The following is a 24,716-nucleotide window of genomic DNA, read 5'->3' as shown; positions in this document are numbered from 1 at the left end:
TACCAACCAAATTATATTAATCTAGAAAACTAAATGAGACCTCTCTTTGTGTTATGTTTTTGGACCACCATTCAACATAGATATTGATGATAGATTGGGCTAAATTAAACACACTGTGTTCTTTTTCTCTGAATTATTCCATGTTATTGTTCTACTTCCATTTCTTAAGTCCAGAAATTTCATTCCTATGCTGCTTTCAGTAGCAAAGTCACTGAAGAACTCAGACTGTATCTAATTTCCCTGCGCACCTGGTTACCAATTACCATGAAAACAAGTTATTATAGAACAGGGTGGATCAAAGGATTAAGCCACACATCTGAACCTGGACAGAATGACTCATTTAATAAGCAGGTTGGCTTTTACATATAATTTGTTTGTTTAGCTTTTAGGTGTCTGTGTGTATAGTTTCTAGAAATTTAGAAAGGATTTTACTGACAAGGTGAAGTTAGCTCTTCATTCTGCAGATACGACGTTGGATTTCACCCTCATGAGGAAGAGCAGATCCTGAGCCTCTGACGCTGAGATGAAGAGTTGGAAAACCTGTTAGAACTTCTGAAGAGGCGCCTTCACATCGCCCTTGCCCTGTCTCTGTTGTTTTCCCAATTCATGTTTACAAATCACACGGAGCCATAGGAAGATGATGGCTTCTCATCTCAAAATGAGTTCTAAAGTCCTTACCAGGGTCCACCAGGAACTGTAAAAGTTTCATCTATTAACACATTGCTCCTTGCCTCATTCCCATCTGCTCCCTACCTTCTTTGTCAGAGCATGTGTATGTCATATTCCTATGAAAGGAAGAGAGATAGCTGAGATAGGACCCTTTTCTTAACTGATGACAGGCTCTGCTCGACCATCAACCTCTCAGAAAGTCTCTCCTGACCACTCTGACAAACACCACCCCTTTCCTACTGTGCTGTATCTCCTCAGCCATGTTCAGTTTCCCTTACAGCATTTGTATCTCCCACACAATCCCATCTTTACTTATTTACATATTGACATCTAGGACCCGTGTCTACTGGGTTCACTGCTGTTTGGCTCTTCAAACACTGCTCACCCATGAAGCCCACCACCGTGGAGCTGATTCTCACAGTCAACCTCAAGGACCTTGGAGTTTACAGCCATTGCTTAAACCGTTGTGCCACCAGAGGTCTTTCTTGGTCCATTAGAAATTCCCGATAATTCTTTTAACTCAATGTGTTGACTAAAGGGAGTCCAGCTTCCAGAATGTGCTAGTGTGTGATTTTTTTTTAAAAATACATCCTTTTATTGGGGGAATCTTTCAGCTCTCCTATCAATCGACACATCAGTTGTATCAAGCACGTGTGTCCATATGCTGTCATCATCATTTCTAAAACATATTCTTTCTACTTTAGCCCTTGGTATCAGCTCCTCTTTTTTCCCTTCCCTCCCACAGCCTCCCACCCTCATGAGCCCTTGATAATTTATAAATTATTCTTATTTTCATATTACACCATCTACTGTTTCCTTTCAACCACATTTCTGTTGTTCATCCCCCTGGGGGTGGGGGTGGGGTTGAACTTCAATCATTGAGATTAGTTCCCTCTTTATCCCCCTTCTCCCCCAACCTTTCCCTTCCCCTCATGGTATTGCTACTCCCATTATTTCTCCTGAGGGGTTTATCTGTCCTGGATTCCGTGTGTCAAGTGCTCTTATCTGTACCGGTGTACATGCTCGTGTCTAGCAGGATTTGTAAAGTAGAACTGGGATCATGATAGTGGAGGGGAGGAAGCATTAAAAAACTAAACGAATGTTGTGTGTTTCATCAGTGCTATAGTGCACACTGGCTGACTTGTCTCTTCCTTGTGACCCTTCTGTGAGGGGATATCCAATTGTCTACAGATAGGCTTTGGGTCTCCACTCTGTCACCCCCCTCATTCACATGGATATCATTGTTTGTTTTGGGTCTTCTGGTGCCTGATACCTAATTCTGTTGACACCACATGTTCAAACTGGCTGGTGTGCTTCTTCCATGTGGGCTTTGTTGCTTCCCAGCTAGATGGCCATTTGTTTAACTTCAAGCCTTTAAGACCCTAGATGCCATCTCTTTTAATAGCTGGGCACCATCAGCTTTCTTTACCACATTTACTTAGGCACGCATTTTGTCTTCAGCAATCATGTTGGGAAGGTGAGCATCACAGAATGCCAGGTTATTAGAAAAAAGTGTTCTTGCATTGAGGGAGCACTTGAGTAGAGATCCAATGTCCATCTGCTAAATTAATATTTAACCTTTAATTATATGTATATAGATCTATATCCCTACTGTTATACATTAATATATTTACATATGTAAATGCCTGTGTTTAAATCTTTATGAATATATTTTGCCTCCTAGTTCTTTCCTTCATTTTCTTTTACTTTCCACCTGCCCCACTATCGTGTTTGACCTTCATTCCACTCTCTGTACTTCCTCTTGGCTACATTGCACTTTATCAAATGCCACCAGGCATTCTATGTCCTTCTCACCATTGATTTTAGATCTCTTGTTGTTCTCATGTCCCTGAGTTTGTTGGCTGCCCCCTCCTTTTCCCTCACTTCCTCCTCTCCCTTGTCCCCCAGAAACCGTTGGAACCTTTGGTCCTATTGTTTTCTCCTCAGGATTGTTTATCCTGCCGATCTTCTAGAGACAGGCATGCAAGGAGGAGAGGAGCCTATGGCTAGTTCCAGGTCTGTCTGCTTAACCTTATGAATGTTTTCTGATCAGGTCTGATGCAGTGCCAAACCCTGCCATTCTAGTCAGACGTCTATTTTCAGAATTCCTCAGGGACTTTGTGACTTTGCTCCCCTTGCTGTTCTGCTGTGCTCACTTTGTGTTATGCCTTGGTAGTGGTAGTGGGTGGGTGGGGGCTTCAGACTGGGCACAATTCATGCACTGTGTCTCCAGTGCTGACCCCCTTAGAGCTGTGGTTCAGGAAGGGGGCATCATGCCTTGGTGTGAGGCCAATCCTATGGTCCTCTCCATGCATTGGCTGTTCTGAGCTGGAATGTCGTTCTTGAAACTTTGTGGGCTAGGATGCTCTCTCTCTCTCTCTCTCTCTCTCTCTCTCTCTCTCTCTCTCTCTCTCTTTCTCTCTCTCTCCTGCTTGGTTTGTCCCTGCTCCTGTGGTCTGGGCATTCCTGCCCCTCTCCCCAGGCTGTGTCTTCAGTGCTGTTCTCTGCAATTTATTCTTCTGGGGAGAGTTTGATTTTTTTTTAAAGTATAAGCTCTCCTACACGGTAAATATGAACATATAATTATAGTCCCTAGACCCACTCTTCTTCTTCCTCAAACACACATCAATTCCAATTCACACATAGGCGCACACACACACACCCTCTATCTTGTGCTGAAAAATCAATTGCTGCTGTGTGGTTGTTATTTGAGTTTTGCTTTCTTTTCTGATGGAATGGATTTTGAACTTAAAATTCTAAGTATACTGATTTTGCAACTCATCATGATGGTGCAACTTGACCATTCGCACTTGGACCCTTTCCATGCGCATTTCTCAAGTACCTCAGGAAGTGTTCCGATATTAATAGTTCTGCACAGGATTTTTTAAATTGTATTTCTTCAAAATTATTGTTCCCATCCTTTGGAACACTGATTATACTTTTGCCATTCCAGGCCAGCAAGCAGCCTCTATGTGCTAATCACTAAGACAGAATCGGAAATGGTTTCTGTGACAAGGAAGAACATCGTTCAAGAGCACTCTAAAAGCAAATTATGACATTGCTACGTTTTATAACCGTCACTGAGTCCAGGGACATGTCCTCCATTCCATTCAACTCATGGAGACGTGATGTGCAACTGAACAAAACACTGCTCCGTCCTGAACCATCCTCCTAATGGTTGCTGAGTTTGACCCACCGTCCAAGCCACTGAGTCCATCCATCTCTGAGGGTCTTCCCTTTTTCCATGCCCGGTTAATTGACCATGCATGATGTCTTTTTCCAGGGATTGTCTTCTCCTGGTTACACAGTGAGCTGAAGTCTTGCCATCCTGGGTTTGAAGGAGCCTTCTGGCTGTACTTCTCCCAAGGAAGATTTGTTTTTGTTTTATTTTTATGGATTTTTTTTGTTTTATTTGAGATGAACCTGTTTGTCACTAAAGACTCATATCCATTTCAAATGTACTTGACTCCTCTTTCCAAAGCCATTCAACCGCTGTTTAGCTTGCGCGATGAAGAATTCCTCTCCTGACAGATTTGCCTGCTTTGGGTCACAGATACGTTCAGTGTTCTTCTCCAGCACCACCGTTCAGAGGCAGTGACCTTCTCTGCTCCTCCCTGTTCACGATTCCACTGTCACATGCATGTGAGTCACCGGAAAAGATCATAGCTTCGGTCAGGCACGCCTTCGTCGTCACACCCTAGTACCCTGTAAAAGGGAGGCTAGTGTGCCTACTTAATAAAATACATGTAACGATTAAAATAAGTTAAAAATATACATAAAATGCTGCTTGGAATAAGCTAAACACTTGAGAGTTGTGGTTAGTTCTCTTGAATGCTGAAGTTTAATTTCTCAGAAATCTTGATTACAACAGAACAAAACCCTTGACTGTCTGGTGTAGCCTCATAGATCTTGCTCTCTATACTGCTGCTACTGTATCAATTGATTTTGTTTAGGGCCTTCATCATCTCCACCGACCCTAGTTTACTAGTAACTTCGCTACCAGCTACCAACATCACAGCAACACACAAGCCACCACAGGATGACAAACTGACTGATAAGTGGTACCCAAAGACAAGGTCACCCACAGTCAACCAGTTTGACAGAGTCGTTCAAAATCAACTCGTTTCAGTAGAACTTTTAGATTAAGAACAGAAAGCAAAGAAGGAGTCAGCTGTCTACTTCTGAGGAATTAGCCATTGAAAACCTCATGGAACGCACTGAAACACTGTCAGATACTGAAATCATCATGAGAAGAAAAGGAAGAACTTTATCAGAGATAGAGCCAAAAGTTGAGTCCCTCACGTCAGAAGGCACTGAAAATATACCTGAGGAAGAGCTGCCTTACCAAAGTAGAGTCGGCCATAATGTCATACACGGAGTAAAGCCTGCCAAAGTAATGCCTACAGGACTTTCACTTGCTGATGGGGCAAGATCCAAAATGACGAGAAAAAAAAAAAAGCACAGTGGCAAATATCAATTAATAATTAGAATTTGGAAGGTTTTATACACGAATCTAGGAAAATTTGAAATAATAAAAATGAAAAAAATTATCAAAATGGACATACTAGGCAATAGTGAGCCAAACTGGACTAATATTGGCCATGTTGAATAAGAAAATCATATGATCTACTAGCTGGGAATGACACAATCAAAAGGAATGTCATTGCATTCATTGTTATAAAGGACATTTCATAATCAATCTTGAAGTACAATGCTACCTGTGATAGGATTATATATATTTACCTTCAAAGTAATCCAATCAATACAACTATTCCAATTTATACACCAACTACAAAGATAGTGATGAAGGAGTTGAAGAATTCTACCAATGCCTTCAGTCAGAAATTGATCAAAAGTGCAATTAGGATGCATTCATATTTATTGGCAATTGGAATGCAAACATTAGAAATGAAAAGGAAGGCACAATCATTGAAAACACACTCATTGATAAAAACAAAGGAGATCACATGACATAGTTTTGCAAAACATCAACTTGTTCACAACAAATACCTTACAATGGACTTCTCTGGATAGAGTCCACAGAAATCAAATTGACTCTATTTCAGTGTGAAAAGATAATAGAGAAGCTCAATTTCAGCAGCTAAAGCCAGACCAGGGACTGACTGGAAAGGACCATCAATTACTCATAGATAAGTTCAAGTTGAAGCTCTGGAAAGTGAGAACAAGTCCATGAGAGCCAAAATATGAAGTGGAGTCTATCCCACCTGAATTTAGAGAAAGTCTCAATTACAGATTTGCTGCGCTGAAAACTTGAGCTGTGACAGGACATTGAGACCATCATTCGTAAAGAGCCAAATGTCTTTTTAATAAAGATAGGAAAGACAGAAAATATCAAAGTGGATGTTAGAAGAGACTCTGAAACTTGTGCTTAATTATAGAGCAGCTAAGACAAAAGGGAGAAATGATGAAGTCAAAGAGCTGAGAAGAAAATTTCAAAGAGCAGCTCAAGAAAACAAAGTACAATATAATAATATAATATGCAGAGACCTAGAGTTTGAAACCAAAGGGGAAGAACATGCTCAGCAAGTCTTAAATGGAAAGAATTCAAGAAAAAAAAATCAAGCTTAGAGTTCCAATATTGAAATGATCTATGGGCAATATATTGAATGATACATGAAGTATCAAAAGAAGATGGAAAGAATACACAGAGCCACTGTACCAAAAAGAACTAGTCAACATTCCTCCATTTCAGAAGGTAGTATATTAGCAAGAACCAATGATTCTGAAGGAAGAAGTTCAAGGTGCACTGAAAGCATTAACTAAAACAATACCCCAGGAATTGATGGACTATTAATTACAGTGTTTCAACAAACTGATGAAACACTGGAAATACGTCCTTGTCTATGCCAAGAAATTTCAAAGACAGATACTTGGCCAATTAAATGGGAACTGTCCATGTTTGTACCCATTCCAAAGTGAGGTGACCCAACAGAATACTCAAACTGTAGACTTCAGTCATTGGTATTACTGCAAGTAGAATTTTGTTGAATAATTTGCAACAACCTTTGCAGAAGTACATTGACAGGAAGCTGCCAGAGGTTCCAGCTTGATTCCATGAAGGATGATACAAGGAGTATCATTGCTGATGTCAGATATCTTGGTTGAAAGCAGAGGCTGCCAAGGCGTTGTACTACATGAATCATAACACGCTAAGGACAACCTTGAGAAGAATGGAATTCCAGCAGACTTTGTTGTGCTCCTGTGGAAATGTACATAGAACAAAAGGCAGTTGTGTGAGCAGAAAAAGGGAATAGTGCATGGTTTAAAATCAAGACAGGTGTGCATCAGGGTTGTATCCTATCACCATATTTATTAAAACTGTATTCTATGAAGGAGAAAGCAGCATCAGAATTGGAGGAAGGCTTATTAACAACTTGCAATATGCAGGTGACACAACCTTGCTTGGTGAAAGTGAGGAGGACTTGAAACATTTGCTGATGAAGATCAAGGATTTTAATTTTCAGTATGGATTATAATTCAATATAAAGAAGGCCTCAATCTTCACAACTCATGATGTTTCTTATTGGTGCCATTGTGAGGAGTTTTGTTTTCTTTATCCTAAGATATAATCCTAACTGAAGACTGTATTTTCTTAGCCTGGTGTTACCAGCATATGGCAGGTTGTGAATGAGTCTTTATTTTTATGTAAAGTCACTTTATTGGGGGCTCTTATAACATTCCATACATCAATTGTATCAAGCATATTTGTACATATGTTGCCATCATAATTTCCAAAACATTTTCAAATATCATAATTTCCAAAACTTGATCCCTTGGTATAAGCTTCTCTTTTCCCCCTTCCTCTCCTGCCCTCCCACATTCGTGAATCCTTGATCAATTATGTATTGTTATTATTATTTCATATCTTACACTGCCCATTGTCTCCCTTCACCCATATTTCAGTTATTCATCCCTTTGAAGGGTGTGTGTGCTATATATTTAACCTTGTGATGGGTTTCCACTTTCTCCCCCCTCCCCCTCCCTGATCATCCCCCTGCCCTTATGATATCACTGCTCCCACTGTTGGACCTGAGGGGTTTATCTGTCCTGCATTCCATGTGTGGAGAGCTCTTATCTGTACTAATATGTGTTCTCCAGTCTAGTCAGATTTGTAAGGTATAACTAGGTCATGGTAGTGGTGGGGGAGGGGAGGAAGCATTCAGGAACTAGAAGAATGATGTGTATTTCATTGGTGCTATATTGCACCTTGGTGGAATCACTCCCTTCCTTATAACCCTTCTGTGGAGGCAATGTTCAGTTGTCTACAGATGGGCTTTGGGTCTCCACTGCAACCCCCTCATTCACATCAATATAGTTGTTTGTTTGGGATCTTTTAATACCTGATACCTAATCCTGTCTACACCTCATGATCACACAGGCTGGTGTGCTTCTTCCATGTGGGGCTTGTTGCTTCCCTGCTGGATGGCTGCTTGTTTAACTTCAAGCCTTAATGACCCCAGATGCTATATTTTTTGGTAGCTGGGCACCATCTGATCTCTTCACCATATTTGCTCATGCACCCATTTTGTCTTCACAATAGTGTCGGGAAAGGTGAGTATCAGAGTGCTAGGTTATTAGGACAAGGTGTTCTTGTGTTAAGGGGGGCCTTAATAGAGGCTCAAAGTCAGTCTGCTACCTTAATACTTAACATATAAATATATGTACATTGACCTCTATCCCTTTCACTATAAATTAGTATCGTTACATATATACATGTCTATAGCCATACCTCTCTAGATAGCTTGTGCCTCCTATTTCTTTCCTCTATTTCCTTTTACCTTCCTCTTATCCCACTATCATTCTCTCCCTCCATTTGGCTCTCAGTAATTCCTCTCTGATACATTTCACTTGATTAAACCCCACCAACCATTATACACCCACCTCACTATCAATTTTATACCTCTTGTTGTTCCCTAGTCCCTGAGTTTGTTGGCACCCTACTTCCCTTCCCTGTCCGGTCCTCTCCCATGTTGCCCCAAAACTGCCAGCCCCATTGTTTTCTCCTCGGGATTGTTCATCCTGCCTATTTTATATAGATAGACATAGGGCAAAAGTAAAACAAACAAACAAATGAACACAAATAGAAAACAAAACAAGAAAAAATCAATAGATAATCCCAGGTCTGTCTGCCTACACTTATGTATGTTTTTCAATCAAGTTTGATGAGGTGCTAAACCCTATCCCCTAAGTCAGATGATTTTCAGAATTCCTCGGGGACTTGGTTAGTTTGCTCCCTTGCTGTCCTGTTGTACTCCCTTTGTGTTTCACCCGCTGTACATGGGGCAGACCGGGCACACTTTCTGCAAAGTGTCTCCAGTGCTGTCCCCTGTAGCGCTATGGGTCGGTGAAGGAATGTCTCGTCTCATGGTGGGGTCAGCCCTAAGGTCCTCTGTGCCTTGGCTGCTCTGAGCCTGGATGTAGTCCCTTGGACTTCGTGGGCCATTAGATGGGTCTGTCCAGACCACACAGAAAGGAACTAAGAGGGAGAGAGAGAGTGGACCTCATCATGAATGAGTCTTTCATAATTTCTGGTGTCAAGTCTCTCTTTGTATACTTTAGCTTCTCAAATTGTTTTTGCTGCTGTTTTTGAATAAGTATTAAGAAAGGATATATGCCTTTTATGCACACTTTTCCATATTTTAAAGTGCACAGTATTTCCTTGTTCTGTTTCAACAACTGTCTCTTGGTCTGTGTACAAGTTCCTCATGAATACAATTAAGTGTGCTGGAATTCCCACTCTTTGCATCATAATCCATAATTATTATGACCCACAGAGTCTAATGCTTTTGCATCATCAATAAAGCTATTTTTTGTATTCTTTTTTTAATCATGATCCATCTGGTATCAGCCTTCACCACCTCTTTCTATATCTTCTTCAGAATCAAGCTTAACATATTGGCAGTTACCTTTGTTGTGCTATTGCAATCATTTTTTATTATCTTCAGAAAAAATACTAGCTTGTGATATTAATGATATTGTTCAACAATTTCTTCATTCTGTTGAATCACTTTTCTTTTGAATGGGCAGAAATATGAATCTCTTACCTTTGGTTGGCTAGGTAGTTGTCATCAATATTTCTTTGCGCAGAAGAATGAGCACTTTTCCAGCATTCCATCCAAAATAGAATCATTAGTATTCTTTTAATTTTTGGAGCCCAGATTTTGGCCAGTGTGTTTATTGTGGAGGATGAATTTCTTCCTTCAGTATCAATACTTCCTGATCTTGATTATATGCTAACGCTTGATATGGTTGAACATGTACTACTTTTTGATACCTTGTCTCTGTATGCCCCAATAGTATGGCAAGCAACTTGAGACCTGAATCTCCCTCTATAAATGCAAATTATTTAAATATTATAATTAAACACTTTTTTTCTGTCCACCCCAGAGCATTTAATTCAGTGTTAATGCGACATTGCAGCCCAAGTGATATTTGTTGATTGATCCAGTTCATCCTAAACTATTCCTTGAGGACTCTGCTGTTATCATCTTACTTGATAAATAGGGTATGGGGAAAAAGCATTTTAGAGTAAGCATAATGTTGGCTCTAATAAATTCATGCTTGCCGTTGTTAGATGCCCTTAAGTCCTTTCTAACTCATAGCAACTACATGTACAATGGAGTACAACTCTGTCCAATACTGTGCCATCTTCACACTCATTACTGTATGTGAACCCATTTGTAACAATGGGCCCATTTGTAACAATGTATTCATGTAACCCATTTGTAACAATGTCAGTTCATCTCAATGTGTCAGTTCATCTCAATGAGGGCCTCCTCTTTTATGCCGACCCTCAACTTTACCAAACCTGAAATTTTAATGCAGAAAATGAGCCCTCCTGAAACATGCCCATATCTGTAAGACCAAGTCTTGCCATCCTCCTCCAGAGAACATTCTGGCTGTATTTATTCCACTCCTATTTGTCTGATATATTTAATATTCATTACGAACACCCTAATTCAAAAGCATCAGTTCTTTGGCTTTCCATAATTATTATTCAATCTTCACATGTATGTGAGGTGATTGAAAATACTATGGCTTGGGCCAGACACACTTTAGACTCAAAGTGGCATGTTTGTTTTATTAACAATGTAAAGACATATTTAACATCAGCATTGCCCAGTGCGTTCATCATTTGATTCCGTGACGGCTGCTTTTCTGACCACGGCTTGTGGATTGGATGAAATCTTTGACAACGAGGCAATAGTTCATGGCAGCTTCATTTTACAGTTTGAAAGTGATAGTATCTGAGTATAACAGGTAAAAAAATAAAATTGCACTTGAAGTACAATGAGACGAGTATAGCCAATCTACTATTTATTTCTGTCTCTGAATGATAATTTAAATGTTAAGTAAAGCAAGTTTCAATTCTAGCTAAGTTGAATTATTATAATAGTTGAGAGAACTGTCAGGAAAATGAGTAACTTTTAACGTGCGTGGGTTTATACCTTTTAATATTCCAAGCCAGTCAGCAGGGTTTTTTGCAATTTATAATAGAAAGGAAATTTGATTTGAATAATTTCATTATGACATACTCAGATTCTCAGACCTAAAAGGTTTCTGCATATAACACCACCAGGTAAGTAACACACACATGCATATGATGTGTTTGACATACATAGGAAATTAATGCATAATATGCATTATTTGCATCAAAATGCAATGCACAAATATATATTTTTCTTCTGCCTATAGAAAATATGTATTACTAACTCAGTTTACTTGCAATATTGTGATATGTTTCCTTCCCTTCAGTCCGTATTAGTGGTGGACAGAGCATATAGAGACAAGGCAATAATAGTAGAAGATAAAAAATGATCATCAAAACAATTTGACTCCCCCACTATCATGATCTGAATTCTACCTTGCAAGTCTGGCTAGACCAGAGGGTGTACACTGGTACAGATAGGAACTGGAAACAGAGGGAACCCAGGGCGGATGATCCCTTCAGGACCAGTGGTGTGAGTGGCGATACTGGGAGCGTAGAGGGAGAGCGGGTTGGAAAGGGGGAACTGATTACAAGGAACTATATGTGACCTCCTCCCTGGGGGATAGACAACAGAAAAGTGGGTGAAGGGAGACGTCGAACAGGGCAAGATATGACAAAATAATAATTTACAAATTATCAAGGGCTCATGAGGGAAGGGAAAGTGGGGAGCGAGGGGGGAAATAAGGAGCTGATGCCAGGGTTTTAAGTGAAGAGCAAATGTTTTGAGAATGACGAGGGCAATGAATGTACAAATGTGCTTTACACAATTGATGTATGTATGGATTGTGATAAGAGTTGTATGAGCCCCCAATAAAACTATTAAAAAAAACTCTAGTACTGAAGGGGTAGGCAGATGGAGTTTCTTTGGATGTGCCACAATGGAAAAAAAAATTGACTTTTTTTTTTCAGAGAAGATACTTTATTTTTTTTTAATGTAGGACAATATTGCATTTATTCTAAACATTTCCTGACTTAAATTACATTAACAAACATTTTAAATTAAAATATTCAAAAGAGATTAAATTAATAATGTTTTCAAATACAAAGAGGCCTACCTTCCCTAATATTATCCTTAATTTTTCTCTTTATTTATTTTTTTTAATCAATTTATTGGGGCTCATACAATTCATCACAATACATAGATCAATTGACTTTTTAATATTGTTGTAAATAGTCTCCAAGCCAACATTATTTACACACTGTCTTTTATAATAGTTTGAATATATTTTGTCTATAAAATAGATTTTATACTTCTAATTATACTTCCAGTACATATGAGGGCTACCCCCCAAAACCTGGAATTGCACTGAGAAGCGCCGAGCTTTCATAGTATGCATTTTTCCTGCTCGGTGAGCATACAGCAACTCACTCTCAGTTCGTGCATCCAGTAGCATCCCCTGGTCTGGGAAGGCTCTCTCTGATCACAGTGAAATTTTGTAAAACAATTCACTTGAACTCTTTGTTTTTTTGCTCAAATATTTGTGTTTATTGTGATGGCCGATTTAAGAGAAGAGTGTGCCCCTATGAAATTTTGTTCCCTGCTTGGGAGAAATGCCACAGAAACTGTTGTGATGTTGAACACAGCTTACAAGGCCAGCGCTATGGGAAAACTCAAGTGTATGAGTAGTTTTCTTATTTCAGAAAAGGTGAAATGTTGATTGATGACAAACCTTGTTCTGGACATCCTTCATCTTCCCCAACAAATGAAAATGTTGGCTCATAGTGCATTTGGAGTGTGTTCCCCCAGGTCAGACTGTTAATCAAGCTTTCTATTTAGAGGTTCTGAAAAGATTGCATAACAGTGTGCCACAAAATGGCCTGATTTGTGGCAGACAGGGGACTGATTTTGCCACCATGACAATACACCTGCTCATACAGACATCTCAGTGTACCAGTTTTGGACAAAAACCAACATGCCTCTCTTGCCCCACACACTTTACTCACCTGACCTCATTCCATGAGACTTCTTTTTGTTTCTGTGCATGAAGAGGAACATGAAAGGACAGCGATTTGGTGTTGTAGAGAAGGTGAAGGACAAAACAAGGGAGGTGCTGTCAGCCATCCAAACAGATGAGTTTGAAAAATGTTTCCTAGGATGGAATTGCAGATTTGACAAATGTATTAAGTGTAATGGAGAGTACTTTGAAGGTGATAATAAGGTTGTTTTGTAAAACATTTTAAATACATACCTTTGGGGGGAAAACTGGGTTTTTTGGGGGGTACCCCCTCATACAATTTTGAGATTAACTCCCAGGTCATCCATTGTCTAGCAAAATATTTGGTGTTTCTGAACCTTGTTTCCTTGATTTACAAATTGGAAGTAAACATAGCTACCAGAAATTATGCTGTTGCAGACAATGCGATGATATCTATGTCTCTATATCAATATCTGTGAAAAGGGCCCTTGGTGTTTCAGTTGTGATAGCACTCGGCTGCTAAGTGAAAGATCAGAGGTTCAAACCCCCCAGTCATTCAACAAGAGAAAGATGTGACAATTTGTTCTACAAAGAAGTGTAGTCTTGGAAACCTACTGAAGCAGTTCTCTGTCCGATTGGGCCCGATGTGTCAGCATGGATTCAGTAGCATGCAACATATATTTAAGTACATTTAGATCATATTTCCTTCACATACATAAAGCACTAGATCACTGCATATTATGCTTTAATAAATATTTCTGCTTAATTTAAAATATAGTAATTTTGTGTAACATATTTAAAATTTTTTTTCAATAGTGTCAATACCAGTTTTGTCTAAAAGAAAAGAATAGCATTTTCTTTTTTCTCTCCCACTTACCAGGCTTATGAAAAAATTGCTTATCTTCTCACTAATTTAGGTAAGTTCACTTTTCTTACTTCACTCCTTAGTAAGCAAATAACAGACACCAAAGAAAGGCATAGGTACTTTAGTTATTTTAGCAATTTTAACATCGATGCAGTTATATACTTATTTATAAATAAAAAGGAATGAAGTGGCACAGGCAGTAGAACTGTAGCAAATGAGGGGAGGACAATGCATGCCGCTGCTAAATCCAAATCTCCTTTCTAGCCCTCAGCAAAGCCAGTCTTGCCTGTTTGCGTACGCTCCCTTCAACTTTTCATTTAACACACACCCGCTAATAATTACCGTTATCAAAGGACTATCTGTGGTAGGTGTGCATAATATAAAAAACCAAACACTGTGAGGTGATTTATAAAGAAAATTTATAAGTAGGACTTATAAAGGAACCGCTTCCCGGTTTTCTGTGTCTCTGAGAGAAATACTTTTAAAGTTTTAATTGATTATTCTGTGATTTTCCTTTTTATTTCTAAGTGACTTGCTTCTACTACCTCTTTGGTGTAGTTGTTTTAGTTTTAAATAATTACTGCCTTTGCATGATAAACCACAAATCTTTATTTCTTAAAATTCTTTGTAATATATTGACCCCTCACATCACCAATAAACATCCAATAAACAAATTCCGTTTTTTATTCTCCTACTAAGATAGTTATATCAGAATTTTTAGTCAAAATAGTAACTTTTGTGGTTATTAGGTGCCCTTGAATCAGTACTGGCACATCACGATCCTTTGTACAGCCGAAAGAAACACTGCCCCGTCCTGTGCCCCCTTACAATTGTCCCTATGCTTGAGCCCATTGTCACGCCCACTGTGTCAGTCCTTCTCTTTGAGGGTCTTGCCCGTCTTCTTTACCAAGCCTGACGTCCTTCTGCAAGGACTAATCTCTCCCAACAGCATGCATGCCTAAAGCAGGTAAGATGCAGTCTCACAATCCTTGCCTATAAGGAGCACTCTGGCTGTACTTCTTCCTTGACAGGTCAATCTATCCCTTTAGCAGTCCATGGTACGTTCAATATTCTTCTCCAGAACCACAATTCAAATGCATTGATTCTTCTTTGGTCCTCGTTGCTCAGTGCCCAACTTCCGCATGCATAGGAGGCCATTGAAAATAGCATGGCTTCAGTTAGGTGCACTTTTATCTTCAAAGTAACTTTCTTGCTTTTCAATACTCTAAGGAGATCTTGTGCAGCAGCTTACCCATTACAGTAAATCTTTAGCCTCTTGACTGTTGCTTCCATGAGCATTGATTGTGGATCCAAGCAAGATGAAATGCTGGACAAATTCAAACATTTCTCCATTTATTATGATGTTAACTAAGACATCATTACCATATATATATATATATATATATATATATATATAACTGTTGATATCTGAAGAATGAAATATACTATGGTTATATTTCCTTTCCTGTATTACTTTTATATTTTCATGAAGCAAATACCTTTTTTCTGCTTCGTTTTATATATACATCTTCTTAAGTTATCCAACTTCCTCCTAAACCAGTACATGTTTGCTGTGCGTGTTTAAACACATCCACGACCCTACCTTTTATTTTTCTACTTAGAGATACTCACCTGGAGTCTTCCACAATCTGTGTGAGTTATTCTCTAGGCAGATAGTGTCTGGTTGCACATTGACTTCCTTCACCAGGACCTAGAAATCCATTCCCCTGTTTTCTGAGTTGGATAGGACTTTGAATTCTCTCTTTAGGTACTATGATTTAACTTTGCATTTTAAAAATGCACATTCTCCAGTATCTTAGTACTAAAATAAAGTATATAGATAATTTTTAGTCCTGTTATGTCTGAAAATGCTTTCATTAGACTCTCAATTTTTATTTTTTATTTTGAAGATATGGAAGTTCTAGATTGGAAATATTTTTTCCTTTTGTTTTACAAGTACATTGTTCACTGTCATCCAGGAAGTAATTTTTAAGCACTCCTCTGTTTTACAAATCCAAAATTCTTTACTTGCATCCCCTTTGGATTGTTGTTTTTCTCTGACATAGTTTTGGATTTTTACCATCAATGCTTTGAGCTTTCACCATGATGTGCTGTGGTGAGAATATTTTGCTGTTCATTATGCTGGATGAAATTATTACTGCATACTGTCATCTGTGTCTCCTTCGTATACTCTAGGAAACACACATGGCATTAGTAGTAGTATAAGATCTGGGTTTATTGATAGTTAACAACTGTGAATGATCAAAGGAGGAAGAAACAAGATTGGGCTGCAAAAGACATTGTCCAGTGCTGTAGTTATGCTTGTTTTAACCAACTAATTGGTCTAGAGCAGTGGTTTGGAACCTGTGGATCGCGACCCCTTTGGGGGTCAAATGACCCTTTCACAGGGGTCACCAGATTCATAACAGTAGCAAAATTACAGTTATGAAGTAGCAATGAAAATAATTTTATGGTTGGGGGGGTGTCACCACAACATGAGGAACTGTATTAAAGGGTCGCGGCATTAGGAAGGTTGAGAACCACTATCAGCAGCTGAAACCAGACCAGGGGCTGACTTTGGAAGACTGTCAACTCATCAGATGTGAGTTCAGATGAAACTGAAAAAACTAAAAACAAATCCATGAGAGCCAAATTACTACCTTGAATAGTAGTAACCTGAACCTTGTCAACAGATTGAACATTAATGAACCTGAACCTTGTCAACAGATTGAACATTAATGAAGACACTCAAAAACATTATTCCTGATGAAAGCAAAATGTCATTGAGAACCAGGAAGGAAAATGATCAGTGTAATTGTCAATGGAGGCTCTGAAACTTGCTCTCAATCTTAAAGTAGAAAAAGCAATTGGAAGAAATGATGAAGTAAGAGAGTTGAAAAGAACATTTCAAAGGTCAACTCAGGGAAAAGTAAATATTACAATGAAATGTGCAAAGACATAGAACACCAAAAGGGAAGAACACTTGCTTCTTTGGGGTGGGGTGGGAGGGGGGAATACTTTCAGCCTATCTTAAATTGAGATGCAAAAAAACCCAAGCCTCAAGTTACAATAATGAAAGATTCTATGGGAATAGTATTGAATGATGCAGGAAGCATCTAAAGAAGATGGGAAGAATACACAGAGTCACTGTACCAAAAAGAATTAGTCAACATTCCACCATTTCAGAAGGTATCGCATGAGCAAGAACCAATGGTACTGAAAGAACTTCAAGCTGCACTGAAAGTATTAACCAAAAATAAGGCTCCAGGAATCAATGTAATACTAATTGAAATGTTTCAGAAAGCTCATGAAGCACTGGAAGCAATCTACTAGTCTATGCCAGAAAAATCAGAAGACAACTATTTGACCAACAGCATAAAAGAGATCCATATTCGTACCCATTCCAAAGAAAGGTGACCCAACAGAATCCTTCTATTATAGAACAAGATCATTGATATCACATGCAAGGAAAATTTTGCTGATCATCCCCAAATTCTTGCAGCAATCTATTGACAAGGAGCTGCCAAAGGTTAGGGTCAAATTCAAAAGAGGATGAGAAACAAAGGATTTCTTTGTTGATGTCAGATAGATCTTGGCTGAAAGAAGACAATACCATATTCTGACTTGTGTTTTATTGACTATGCAATGCATGTGTTTATATTAAGCATTAAAAAAAACTATGGTGGCCTTAAGAAGAATGCAAATTCCAGAACTCTTCATTGTAGTCATGAGGAACCTGTATATAGATCAAGAGGTAATTGTTCAAACAGATCAAGGTTAAATTCAGGAACAGTGGGTGTCAGCACTGTAGCCTTTCACATAATTATTCAATCTCTATGCAAAGCAAATAATCAAATAACCTGGATTATATGAAAAAGAATGGGCCTTGAGGATTGGATGAAGTCTTATTAACTACCTAAGATAGGCAGACTGTGAAGCCTTGCTTGCTGAAAGTGAGGAGACCTTGAAGCATTACTGGTAAAGATCAAGAATAGCAGCCTTCAGTATGAATTATAATTCAATATAAATAAGTCTCAATTTCTCACAAATGGACCATTAGGTAGTATCTTATTAATAGAAAACATACTGGATTTTCAAGGATCTGATCTTGTTTGGTTCCAGAATCAATGACCACAGAAGCAGCAGTTATAGATTAAATGACACTGCATTGGGCAAATCTGTTGCAGAAGAGTTCTTGGGAGTGCTGAAAATCAAGGAGGTGATTTTAAAGGTTAAGATGAGCATGACCCATGCTATGGTCTTTTCAATTTCCTCACATGCATGTGAAAGTTGAACATTGAATGAGGAATACCGAAGAAGAATCGATACATTCAAATTGTGGTGCTGGTGAAGCTGTTGAAAGTACCATAGATTGCCAAATCGGTCCTGGAATAAGCATGGCCAGCATGCTCCTTAGAGGCAAGGATGGCAAGACTTCATCTTACATACGTTGGACATGCTGTCAGGAGAGACCAGGCCCAAGAGAAGGACATTAAGCTTGGTGGACTAAAGGAGCAGCAAAAACGAGGAAGGGCCTCAGTGAGGTGGATTCGCACTAGCTACAACAACGGGATTAAATATAGGAACAATTGTGAGAATGGCAGAGGAATAGTCGTTTGGGGTTCTATTTTGTATTGGGTAGCTATGGGTAAGAACTGACTTCATGGCACTTAACAATAACAACAGCATGATTTGTGTTCCACAGCGAAGTGCTATCTACTTTCGTAAAGATATCCTGAATTTTATATTTGATATTTTTAGTCTTCTGATGAATATTTTATATCCATTCATATGTTAAACTTATAAGATCTATTTCCAGTTCTCAGAAGGTCCCATTCCTCAGGTATCATGTTCTTGTTTCAGAAATAAAATGTGTTAAGAAGGAAAATACTACAATTTTAAGAATTTAGGTTCTGGAATAGGAATGCATGGTTAAAATTTGGCTCTGCCACTATTATACATGGTTACACAATAATTATAATCCTTTTTATTTTTTCACACCACTTTTTCCTTTTCAATGGGGATAAAATAATGCATACTTCAGAGTGTTACTTTAAAGATTAAATCATTTGATGTACATAAATATTTTACAAATATAATGGGAATGAAATTAATATTGAATATGTCAAGTAACAATTTCTACTTTCTCCTTGAGAATGGTAATTATAGGACATTGTGGGAGGTCTTTTTTGTTGTTGTTTCCCTTTTATGTTATCTTAAGTGCATAATTTTTATCTGTATGTTTCTTTTGTTTCTTAGTTTCTAGCTCCTTTTCAGGCAACTTTATTTTTTTTTCTTTAATTTTAATTTTTTAATCACTTTATTGGAGACTCATACAACTCTTATCACAATCCATACATACATCAGTTTTGTAAAGCACGTTTGTACATTCATTGCCCTCATCATTTTCAAAACATTTGCTCTCCACGTAAGCCCTTGGCATTAGCTCCTCATTTTTCCCCCTCCCTCTCCATTTCCCCCTCCCTCATGAACCCTTGATAATTTATAAATTATTATTTTGTCATATTTTACACTATCTGACATCTCCCTTCTCCCATCTCCTTTTCTTAAATGCATGAAAACCTTTGGCTTCTATTTTTGAAGTGAGACATTAGAAAGCATGTGGAAATTCTCTTTATGTACAAATCATGAGGTCTATTCATTGGAAAGCAACCGATGCAGGGACACAAAGCCTCCAACTCTTCCACGGACTGTTCCAAATGTTAGTTTTATTTGATATTTTTCTATTGCACTGTCAATTTTCTTTTAGATACATCTTGCTTTTCCTACTTGATTTCTACCATTTGATGGCTGGGACAAATCTTGTGTTCAGTTTGAGGGTCAGATTTTTACAATATATCTTTGAAGGGGTAATTTTTTTATTGTTTAGAATTCACCAGATCTCAGGCACTACTCTCAATACCTTTTATTCAATATATATTTTTAAGTTTCATCACATCTCTGTAATAGTAGGATTCTTGTTTTATATATAAGAAAAACAAAATTATCAAGTTGAATTTAAATTTAAATGTGACTGATTCCACTCAACTTCAAAATATATTGACCCATATAATTAAAACTAGAAAAATAACAGACTGTGTATTATGTAAATGAAAGATCGTAAGTGCTTGGCCACACTCTGGGGCTATGTGATTATATCCATCAGAGGACCAGTGTTATGAAACATAAAGAGAGCAGACTTTCAGATTGAATATACCAAAACCAAAATCAAACTCATCATTAAGACAATTTCAACTCACAGCCAGACCATAGGACAGAATAGAACCGCCCCATGGGGTTTCTAAATCTGTAATCTGTATTCGAATAGATCGCTACATCTTTTTCCCACGGATGGCTGGTTGGTTTGAATTTCTCACCTGCAGGTTAGCATCCAAGCAATCCAGCACTGGGCTCTCAGGAGCCCTACAGTTAGCAGGTGTCCGCTTCCCGCCACTGTCCCTCCCCTTTCTCCTCCTGACTTCCCTCCCTCCCACCTCCTCTCCTCTTCTCTGCTTTCGAGTCTCCATTTCCTCAGTGGAAAAACTATTTCACCATTACTTCTGGTTTATTAAAATAAGCAAACTTTTATTTTCTAATATAGTTTGTCATTCGCATATAGAGGACATTTGGGCCCATGTGGAATTTTCCGTGAGAAAAGAAAAATTGTAAACTTTGAGATGATGGTGCTGTTTTCAAAGGAAATACATTTCTGGTCAAAATATCTCATTGTTTTCACCTCTTAATGGAGCCAGTTTTTGATAACAAGCCTGTTATTCTACAAGGTCACAGTAGCACAAATGACATTCTTATGCTTTCTTAGCCAACAAGTTTTCTGTTCCTTAAATTTAATAGTGTGCTTAGTGGACGGGTACTACAGGCTTTTGAAGTAGTTTTGACCATTGTTTGACTGAATCAAAATTCTTTCATCAGTTGGCTTATTTATCCCTAGGAGACCAGATTTATCTTAAATATAGAGAGTTCACTATTTGAATCAATCAACTGTGTACCTTATTAATTCTCAATGTCCACAAAATCAAATTTTAAAAATCACTTCAGATCAGTATTTTATATTTTTTCCATAGGAAAAAAACAGGAAAGAAGTGAAACATTCTAGTTTTTGTTTTCTTGTGTGTGTGCGTTTAAAATAAAATCATCAGAACAAAAATAAATGAAAATATGTAACGCTAACAACAACAATAACAACAAAAACAAATACTCACTGCCATCTGTCACTGCTGATTCACAGTGACTCCCTTTGGGTTTCTGAGACTGGAACTGTTTAAGGGAGTAGAAAGCCCAGTGTTTCTCCCAGAGAGAGGCTGGAGGTTCAGAAATGCAGACCATGCAGATCGCAGCCCAATGTGTAACTAATACACCACCAACGCCCCTTAAAAACAAAACCCAAAACACCTCCTAATAAAATAGCGTAAGATTTTTCTTAAGAAATAAAATCTAATCTGTAATAGGAATCACAAATTCATGTAATCAAAATTGAATTGACTACATAACAAATGCATGTATCTATGTGTTTCTACATATATGCGAACACATCAAACTCAATGCTAGTGGATAGATTCTAACTCTATGGCACAATGCCCTGACGGGACATGGTAGCACTCGTCTACATAGTTTCAAAGACTGTAATTCTTTACGGAAGCCAAAAGCCTCTGCTCTACCTCTCTCCAACCCCATCCCCACAAAGAGTGTGCAGTGGTTTCAATGAGAAGTCCAACGCTCAATCCACGGTGCCATGAAGGCTCCTGTGTGTGTGTGTGTGTGTCTACGTGTGCACATACCACACATCAGAACCCTGGTGGCACGAATGTTAAGCACTTGAGTGCTAACTTAAATGCCAGGAGTTCAAACTCACCAGCATCTCTGTGGAGGAAAGACCTGGTCATCTATGGCCATGACGATTACAGCCCTATGAGGCCGTCCTGTAGGGACCTGTGTGGTTGCTATGAGTCGGAATCAACTCTATGGCACACAACCTAAACAAATATAATAATATATCTCATTTTACATAAAATAGAAATGAAACACGGTGGCTGCCAAAATGGGCTCAAACACAGCGACAGTTGTGAAGATGGCGCAGGAATAGACAGTATTCCCTTTTATTATATGAAGCGTCGCCGTGAGTTAGAGCTGACTGGTTATAACCCCAAAACAACACCTGGTGACTAGACAGAAAAGTCTAGTCTTTGGTACATCTTTGTACAAGAAATCTTTGGTACATCTGGTACTTAGCACAAATAGCTCTTCCGCTTCCTACTATTATGATCCCCCAAATTCCTTTCCTCCGATTAGATTCTATCAGAGGTATAAACTAGAATATGAGAAATCAGAACTGGAAGAGAGTTCTGAGACAATGTAGTTCAATCACTTCATTATGCAGCTGAAGAACCAACAGCTCACAGATAACAATGCAACAGACCATTTCTATTGCTTAAACACTTGTCATTTGTCAAGCAGCCAAATTACAACATGTTATAGTGGCTTTACTAATGGGGAAATGGAAACTCAGAAATAGAGGAGCGGAGCGCAAGAAAGAGAAGGGTGAGCAGGAGTGGTGGGAAGAGGAAACTCACTCTAAATTGTAATTGGTATATCCCACCCTAGCGGCCCTGATAGCCCAGTGCTGAAGTGCTTGGCTGCTAACTGAAAGGCCAGCAGTTCAAATCCACCACTCCATGGGAAAAAGATATTCAGCCTATTCTATGACTTTGAAACCCTATGGGGAAGTTATATTCTGTCCAAAAAGGTTACTTACTTTGGGTTAATCCTAAATTTTGACATCATTTCCCTAAACATCATTGTCTTGGCTATCTATCTTTGTATACGCAAATTACTCCAAACTTCTTGATGCTAGTTGGCATTGAGATAGCCCTATGCATAGTGACCCGATGCCCAAGAGAAACTTCAGAGAGTGGTAGCTTAAGACATAGTTCATTATTTTTCGTGATACAGCAATTGCTGAAAGACTCCACTAGGTGCTTGCATGCTTTGTGTCACATCTGCAGGAGCCGCAGCTTTCTCACTCACTTCCCGACACACCTCATGTGTGATTGTTGGGACTACTCTACTCATCTTGGTACTTTCTCTTGCACCATGTACCTCACCAGAAGCTATCTTAAGTTTGCCCAATGCAGTATTATAGGATTGTTTTTTGGTTCTGCCTTCCAAGAGTCCATCACCCTGTAAACAAGTGCTTATCAAGCCTCTGCTGGTATCTCACTTGCTACTGTCCTGATGGCCAAAACCAGAGTCAATGGGAGAGCATGGCAACTCCTACTGGAAGATACAGTTCACTGGAGCATCAGTGTACGAGTCAGGAGTATACAAATCTTTCATACCGATCGCAAGGCCTTTTTATTAGGAACATTGCAGTGTTCCTTGCCAGAGTGCACGAAGGAACTGAAAAGCTCTCAGTATACTCGCATATCCACCTTGGTTTGCAACCTTGATTCCACTTAGAATGATTTTATCCAATAAAACCATAGTGACTTTTTTGTAGTTCAAAAGCTACTGTCTTGTGAATCCAGTCTTCATTCTTAGCAGTTTGTGATTCTTTCATTGCATTTATTGATCACTTTGAGGTTGTGTGAGTGTATTTTCTTACAAGACTCAAAATTGTAAAGGCTAAATATCACACAGGATATACATGTTCATCATCATGCAATAAATTATAAAACCAAAAACAAATAACACTCTAGGAATTTTTCCTAATTTTATTTCCAAATAAATTGCATTAAAAAATTACAATTTAAAGATTATTATAAAGAAACAGCAGTGAAGGCACAACATATTAAAACCAGTGTAGAAGTCACAACTCCCCTGATCACTCTGACTGAGGCTTATCAACCAGTCCCTCTTTAAGACACACATGCCCCAAAGGCCCTCCTCCCACTTCCGTCCCTAGCTCTTTTGACTTTTAAGTTCCCCCAAATCCCTTTATTCCTTATCCCGTGATTGGCCTTGTGCATAGATGGTTATCTATATTTTCCTTAAATGAGATCTCATCTATTTTGTAATTTTTTAATTTTTCAATCACTTAAGATATGTTAAATTCAAGTGTGCATGTTCTATTATTTATTTGGGTTCCAGAGGAGCAGAGTGCTCTAGTACATACTGTCATCCAACCTCTCTCTTATTTATTCCTTTAGGACAGCTCCATACAATGAGGGTTGACAATATTCGTAGAGAGTCTCTTATCTAAATCGCTCATTCCCTAAGTGACAAAATAGTCACCAAATAAAGGTGACAAGCTCTATCTAAGATGACCTGCAAATTAGGTACACATCTGTGCTAAGAACTGTTGTTCTCACTAACCTAACCCTCTCTCTGTTTCACTTTGCCAGTTTATTAAAATTAATAAGTATAATTCAAAGGACTATTTTGACAACTTAGGTTCAGTTAATTGACTTTGAAAATCCTTTGGTGATGCAAACAATTTGTACTCAAGACTACTAACCTGAAGCGGGCAATTCAAACCTACTGCAGTGACGCAGGGGAAAGGTCTGGCGATCTCCTTCTGTTTAGGTTCCCACCAGGAAACCACTATTCCTTGGAAGTGACTTAGTGACCATGGGGATTTGCATTGCTCACAGTCTGTTTGGGTGAAGGACTGATACAATAGTTATGGTTATCTTGAAATGACAACAAAGAATCATTAAAATCTTTAAATATTAATCACAAGCATCATATTTTTGTAGACTAGGTGATCGAATTGGACCCTCTCATTAACAAATATTATTGA

At 38.5% G+C, this 24,716-nt stretch overlaps 1 protein-coding gene across 1 annotated transcript in view; it reads left to right on the top strand.

Moving 5' to 3' along the window:
- The window catches only part of ANO3 (anoctamin 3), a 225,775-nt gene that overhangs the window by 169,847 nt on the left and 31,212 nt on the right, over positions 1-24,716 (top strand). Inside the window, exon 17 of the mRNA XM_004708249.2 lies at positions 13,976-14,012. Coding sequence (XP_004708306.1) covers positions 13,976-14,012 — 37 coding nt within the window. The remainder of the gene's footprint in view (positions 1-13,975; positions 14,013-24,716) is intronic.

The sequence above is a fragment of the Echinops telfairi genome, unplaced genomic scaffold, assembly GCF_000313985.2.
Source record: "Echinops telfairi isolate 266 unplaced genomic scaffold, ASM31398v2 ScPeMD7_60;HRSCAF=208, whole genome shotgun sequence".
In the NCBI taxonomy this organism is placed as follows: domain Eukaryota; kingdom Metazoa; phylum Chordata; class Mammalia; order Afrosoricida; family Tenrecidae; genus Echinops; species Echinops telfairi.
This window is presented reverse-complemented; position numbering and strand designations above follow the sequence as displayed.